Below are 7,256 nucleotides of genomic sequence, written 5' to 3' on the forward strand. Positions count from 1 at the left end.
GTCTCCACTCTTCATCCAGTGGCCGCATCTTCAGTTCAATCCAAGGGTACCCCTCTGTATGCTGATCAATCAACACTTCCAATCGTTGTGGATTTACCGTTGTGGATTATATGACTTTTTCCAGTGGATTACAGACTCTGTTTCCAAGGGGTTAAAGCATTGCTACAATGGAATTACCAACAACATTATGGAATTATCATCAACACAATGGAATTACCAAGAACATTGTGGAATTACCTTGACTTTGTTTTCCTTGCTGGATTACTTTTGACTTTTGTTTTCCTTACTGGATTACTTTTGACTTTGGTCTTCCTTGCTGGATTACATCAAGCTCAAGGACATTCAAAGGCATAAGTTCAAGTTTGGAATTCATCCCCATGGACAGGCGATGATTTCCAAAGGGGGGACTGTAGTGGACTAGGCCTATGTCAAAACTGACCAGATGGACAGAAACTGTCATTTCATTGATTTGAATCCAGAAATACAGTTTGACCCATCCTGAGACTTTCTTTCTTGAATTAATCAAGTAGAAAAGACAATTCTCTATGATCATTACTATTTTACAAATGTTTTGATAATCAAATTGTGTTAGTTCAAACAATGTTTACATGTTGAAGTGAACTACTCATTTTTATTTACTTAAACAGTAGTAATGATTTTATTCCTCATTCAAAGAAGAAATCAGGGTAATATGCATTTCTTGATTTTTATGTCTTCAATGAGCAAATTTGTAAGTGTGTTAAAGTTCGAGGTTCGGTCAACTAAAAAGTTTACTGAAAAGAAATGTCATGTTTAACTTTCACAGCAGATACTAGGAGGAGTGGCACCACGAAGTCTGGTCTTTCCATGATATCTTTCTGTCTGTTTTTAAACAATCCTTGACTTTCCATAACACCTTACATCACAAACCACACCTCTGTTCTGGTCCATCCACGAATCAGAGGGCTGTCAAATGAACCGGAAGTAGAGCCCATTTTAAATGTGGCAACTTCCCAGTTCAACAGTAGAGTTGAGAAGAGATGGGTTACAGAGTTTCAGAGTTCAAGAGTTCAGAGTTCTGAAGGAGTTCAGAGTTCTTGGAAACCAGACAAGCTGAACCAGAGACGATTTTGGGAATTATAACTTCTGTTTGGATAACCTCACACGACTCCTAAGGTTTTAGCTGTCTTCACGGAGACGCTGAAAGAGTCAAAAGGAGAGCTCTACACCGACGCTGAAGCTATCGTCTGCAAGGTAAAAGTTCTATTTCGACCAAGCGTACCGTTGGCCAAGCTGATTTCCAAAGAGCGTGCTGTTCTGGTTAAAACAGATAAATTCCCTCACACATCTCTCTGTAAGATAAATCTCAATTTTCCATCTTCAAACTCTCCTTTCTGCTAGAAAATTAATCCAGATGTTTTCATTAATGTCTGTGGTGAAGCAACGGAAAACCATGGCCGTATGGTTTTCCTGATTGATTAATTATGCTGTTGTTATTTTCATATTTTGCCAAATTAATGTAAATGTTTGATGTTAAACTTTGATTCTGTAAAATAAATGACCGCATTCATTTTGATGGGTCAAAGATAAATAACGTCTCTCGTTACATTTCTGTTAAATTCAATGCACGCATGTTACACAGTTCAGAAAAATGAAGAACCCGTTTAATGTATGAATATATCTCAGCATCTGTTCATACTACATATACATATATATATATATATAATATTTTTTGTCCTAAGATGTCTTTAGTTGTGAACTGGAGATATTTTAATAAACTGAATTGAACTGATTATGTTACAGAAACCAAACTGCCTCCATGTGGATCCATAAAATACTGACTTTGTTTAGTTTGCAGATCTGCACCAGGGTCTTTTTGGGGTGTGGGATGCTTGGCCACATGTAGGTGAAAATTCTGAGGAGGAAAAAGGAAATCCTTCACAAGTGGAACTTAACTGGTTCTACAAACATTTAGACCCAAACCATTACTTTCTTACTTGTTCTTCAAGAAGAACACACCGCTGGCCATGATGACCACAAGGCAGATGACACACACAGCGGGTCTATACCAGATATGCCACTCTTCCATCTTAGTTTGAACTCTTTTCCCTGAAGGACAGAACAGAACCTTCTGTCGTTAGCTGGTAGTTTCAGGAAAGCTGCAGCTGTAGGACTGGACGGGTGGTCTCACCAGGAAGTGTGTAGAAGCTGACCATCTCACTCCATTCGCTCCAGGTTCCCTGCAAATAATCCCCGGCAGGGATGGATCGGACCTTCACGTGGTACTCTGAGCCGTGGCTGAGGCGCTGCTCATCAATCTGGAGAAAGTTCTTTGATGAGATGTTCTGAATCTGCAGTGAGACAGCAGAACAGTGAGACATGTCGTCAGACTTTTTTTAATAAAAGAAAAATCTCATCACTGTACCATGTGGGTTCTGTTGGTCCAGATATGAAGCTGGAAGACCTGGTTGTCCAGCGTCAGGTAATCTTTTTTGTAAGGAGTCTGGATATAAATGACCGTCTGGTTGGATTCTGGTACCACAGTGATGTTCCAGACCCGAGGACTTCTGGGTTTAACTAAAAAATGAAAAGCAAAGTCAGACAGTTCCCTTTGTCTGGTCTGAAAGCTGAAAATCAAACATGTTAAAGTTTTTTTCTGCTACAGTCTGAACCTGCAGAAGAGTTTGAGCCATAGTTTCTGATCTGAGATCAGATGCTCACCAATCTTATACAGGTTGACAGTGGTTGAAACCTGGCTTCCTTTCTTCAGCTGGGCAGTCACATCCACATCAGGCAGAGCGTGCAGACCTGTGACCGTGTCTTTGAGTGCCTCCCAACATTTCACCGTCTTCTTTATTACTTCCCACCTTGATTGGCTGAGCGAAAGAACAGAGTCAGGCTCTGGATTTTGGACTTTCAGGAAGGATTGAATAAAAACATTTACCACATGGTCATGTTCACAATGCTGTCCCACTCCATGTCTTCGTCATCTTCAGCGGCGGTGCTTACTGTAAGCCAACAGGTCAGACTGCAGTCGACAGTGCTGATGTGAGAAGTGCAGCTCAGTCCAACTTCTGTCAGGAAACACGGGGTTAAACACAGGTGAGCCCAGAAATCTGACAGGATCAGAGCTAAGCTGTCAGAACAAGGCCTCAGAAGAACTCCACCTTAAATAAAACAAAAATCAGCTCAAAAATATAAATCTTAAAACAGTTACTTTACCAGAACAACAAAATAAAATCATTAAATGTGGATTATTGAACATCAGATCTCTTTCCTCTAAATCCCTGTAAGTTAATGAACTGATAACTGATCATCATATTCAAGTCAAGTCAAGCCACATTTATTTATATAGCACATTTAAAACAGTAACTGTTATCAAAATGCTTACCAAAAAAAGATCACAGCATCAAATATTAATAACAACACATTACAGCAACATGAATAAAAGCATAAAAACATTAAATATAATGAGAAACAATGAAATACTAAATCAAATCACCCTGCGTTAAATGTAAGGGAGTAAAAGCAAAATGGATGAACACAACCATCAACAACGAAATACCAAATGAGATCAGACTGTGTTAAATGCCAATGAGTACAGATGTGTTTTGAGGAGAGATTTAAAAGTAGAGACTGAGGTGGCCTGTCAAATGTTGATGGGCAGATTGTTCCAGAGTTTAGGTCCCATGACTGAAAATGCCCAATCTCCTCTGAGCATCAGCCTGGTTTTTGGTACGGCCAAAAGCAGCTGGTCTGATGATCTCAAGGCCCAAGAAGGAGTATAAGGATGAAGGAGGTCGGAGAGGTATGTGCAAGGCCATTAACATACTTAAATGTCAGCAGAAGAATCTTAAAATTAACTCTGACACGCACAGGAAGTCAGTGAAGAGAGGACAGAACTGGAGTAATGTGCTCAAACCTGTGAGTTCCTGTTAGTAGCCGAGCTGCAGCATTTTGGACAAGCTGAAGACGTGAGAGAGAGACCTGACTGACCCCAGCATAAAGCGAGTTACAGTAGTCCAGCCGAGTTGTAATAAAAGCATGGACTAATTTTTCAACGTCGGATCTGGACAGCACGGACTTGAGCTTAGCTATCTGCCTTGGCTGAAAGAAGCTTTTTTGAAGAACCGAATTTATCTGTTTATTAAACTTAAGGTCCGAGTCTAAAACTTTCCCAAGATTGGTAATAGACTGTTTTAGATATGGCTGAAGGGAGTCCAGGTTTGTAGGATCAGTGACAGTGGCAGAGCTAGGGTTAAACACAATGACCTCAGTCTTCTGATCATTAAAACTCAAAAAGTTCGCAGCCATCCAAGTCTTGATGTCATCAAGACATTTTAACAAAGGACAAATGGAGGAGGAACTGTTAGGTGTTAACGGCAGGTAAATCTGAGAGTCATCAGCATAACAATGAAAGGAAAGACCATGTTTCCTCAGGATAGACTCTAAGGGGAGGAGATACAAAAAACAAACCAGAAGGGGTCCAAGAATGGAGCCTTGCGGGACCCCGCAGGAAAGAGGCACTGAAGTAGATAGAGTGTTTAAAAAATTAACACAGAAACTCCTGTCGCTCAGGTATGAATGGAACCATTCTAACGCTGCACCAGTAATCCCAACCCAGTGTTCTAGCCGGGATAAAAGGATACTGTGGTCCACAGTATCAAATGCAGCGGTAAGGTCAAGGAGTACCAGGACTACAGACTGACCAAAGTCATTTGCCAGAAGAATATCGTTGCAGACCCTAACAAAGGCTGTTTCGGTGCTGTGTAATTTCTTAAAGCCAGACTGAAAGATCTCAAGAATAGAATTTCCACTCAAGAACTCGTTTAATTGAGTGAAAACTATTTTCTCCAGGATCTTAGAAAGAAAGGGAAGTTTGGAGATGGGTCTGAAGTTTGAGCAGGTTGAAGGGTCAATCCAGGTTTTTTTTATTAAAGGAGTTACCACTGCATGTTTAAAAGTGTCAGGAACTACACCTGTAGCCATACTGCTGTTTGAAATGTCAAGAACAGAGGATCCAATGGAGGGAAGGACTCGTTTAAAAAATAATGCAGGGATGGGGTCAGCAGGGGAACCTGAGGGTTTCATATGGCCAATGACGTCATTTAGAAATGAGAGGGAAATGGGTTCAAACTGGTTAAAGACTGATGTGGAGGAGACAAAGACAGAGGGGTCAGCTGTGGTGTGAGGAATCAGTGACCTGATCGACTCAACCTTTTTAACAAGGAAACTGGCAAAGTTGTCACACGTAACTGCAGAGACCTCCCTGTTGGCAGACTGAGGGACGGTTAAAATGGCGTTAATGGTATTGAAAAGAACGCGGGGATTGTGGCTGTTTGAGGCGATGATATGGGAGAAATATTTGTTTTTTTCTGATTTAACAGTAGCCTGGTACTCTTTGTAACATGATTTTAGCATGATAAAAGAAACGTGAAGTTTGTCCTTCTTCCATTTACGTTCAGCTTTCCTGCATTGACGCTTGGCTGTGCGAGTGACCTCATTCATCCAAGGGTGTGGGGTGCGCTTTGGATGCCTAATTTTTAATGGTACAACAAGGTCAAGCACCTTAGCACAGGTCTCTTGATGTACAGTGACTAGCTCATGGATGTTCATGGAAGAGGATTCACAGACTGAGAGAGAGTTTTTAGTAAAAGCAGATGAAAAGAGTGCAGCAGTAGAAGGGTTAAATGTTCGACAAGGCCTGGCTGGAGGGGGAGGAGGTTTGGACTCGATGACAAAAGAAGTGTTGAAAGAAATGGGTTTGTGGTCAGAGAAAACTGCATCCCCAATTTCTAACTCAGAAACAGATAAACCAAAGGTTAATACTAAATCCAGTGTGTGGCCATGCTGGTGAGTTGGTCCTGTAACATTCTGTACAAAGTTCAGAGACTGGATCAGATCTAGAAAGTCCTAAGTCAGCGGCTTTTCAGGGCAACAGACATGTATATTGAAGTCTCCCAGAATCAAAAACCGATCATATCTGAGCAGAATCCAAGTTAAAAATTCAGAGAGTTCAGCCATGAAGTCCTTATTATATTTGGGTGGCCTGTATAACAGCAGAAAAAACAGGATTTGAACGGCCCACCTCAAAACACAGCAGTTCGAAGCTCAAAAAATTAGCTGGTATCTGTACCAGTTTGCAGTTCCATTGTTTTTTGAAAATACAGTAGTTAATAATCCACCACCTTTGCCTGATGTTCTCGGATTAAAATAAGAACAGTCCGGTGGTAAAATTCCCGACAGGGCCATGAACTCACCACAAGAGAGCCACGTCTCAGTCACACAGAAGAAGTCCAGACTGGTGGAGGAGAAAAAGTCCTTCAAGATGAACGTTTTATTACCCAGAGATCTGGCATTTATCAGGGCAATCCTTGTAAGAATCACAGCAGGAGAAGTTGTCCATGAAGTTAAGACCAGCGGTCTCAGATTTGTGGAGTTCGACCCGCGACTCCAACGCCCAGAAGCCCAGCTGCTGCGAACAGGTCTGCTGTGGAAGCGCGACCTGACCTGTGGGACCGGGAGGGACTCAGGTGGATCGGCGCAGCGCCAGGACAGGTGATTTAAGATGTGGTCCTCAGTTGAAGAGGAAGCCGCAGCAGCAGCCCGGCAGGCTTTGATCCTCACAAGACGGCCGGCCCGTTTTCCACGGCGCCTGGAGCGAAGTCTTCGAGTGGGCAGGATACCATGGCGGAGGTAAACATATTGATTTATTCTGTCTGACAGAAACTTGGCTACAACAGGATGGTTTTGTTAGTATAAATGAATCCACTCCTGCTAATTATTTAAATTGTCATGTTCCTAGAACAACTGGCCGAGGTGGAGGAGTAGCTTCTATTTTTTCATACCATACCATTTTATTTATAGAGCACTTAAAACAGCTACAAGGCAAACCAAAGTGCTGTACAGACAGAACAACAGGTAACACACAAAGCAAAATACAAAATGAAGTAAATCAGAACTATAGACATAAAAATGATGCAGATAATGACCAGTGTGGAGCATGCAGGTTCAAAACACAGATCCTCTGGTGTTGAATGCTACTAAATAGTAGTGAGTTTTTAAACGGGACTTGAAAACCGAGAGGGAGGGGGCCTGTCTGACAAGCAGAGGTAACTCGTTCCAGAGTCTTGGTCCTGCTACAGAGAAGGCCCTGTCACCTCTGCGCTTAAGATGAGTTCCTGAAACTGTGAGGAACAACTGGTCCGCTGACCTCAGGGAACGTGGTGGGTCATACGGTTGTAGCAGATCAGAGAGATGGGGGGGGGGGGGGGGGG

The 7,256-nt window shown here is 42.0% G+C and overlaps 1 protein-coding gene across 1 annotated transcript in view; it reads right to left on the minus strand.

Moving 5' to 3' along the window:
- lrsam1 (leucine rich repeat and sterile alpha motif containing 1) overlaps window positions 1-7,256 on the minus strand; it is a 145,545-nt gene that overhangs the window by 128,267 nt on the left and 10,022 nt on the right. The window contains exons 2-7 of the mRNA XM_037692504.1: window positions 2,924-3,053; window positions 2,701-2,855; window positions 2,405-2,556; window positions 2,159-2,330; window positions 1,977-2,079; window positions 1,822-1,894 (exon numbers count right to left, since the gene is read on the minus strand). Coding sequence (XP_037548432.1) covers window positions 1,822-1,894; window positions 1,977-2,079; window positions 2,159-2,330; window positions 2,405-2,556; window positions 2,701-2,855; window positions 2,924-3,053 — 785 coding nt within the window. The remainder of the gene's footprint in view (window positions 1-1,821; window positions 1,895-1,976; window positions 2,080-2,158; window positions 2,331-2,404; window positions 2,557-2,700; window positions 2,856-2,923; window positions 3,054-7,256) is intronic.

This window comes from Nematolebias whitei, chromosome 18 (genome assembly GCF_014905685.2).
Source record: "Nematolebias whitei isolate Nwh7 chromosome 18, NemWhi1, whole genome shotgun sequence".
In the NCBI taxonomy this organism is placed as follows: Eukaryota; Metazoa; Chordata; class Actinopteri; order Cyprinodontiformes; family Rivulidae; genus Nematolebias; species Nematolebias whitei.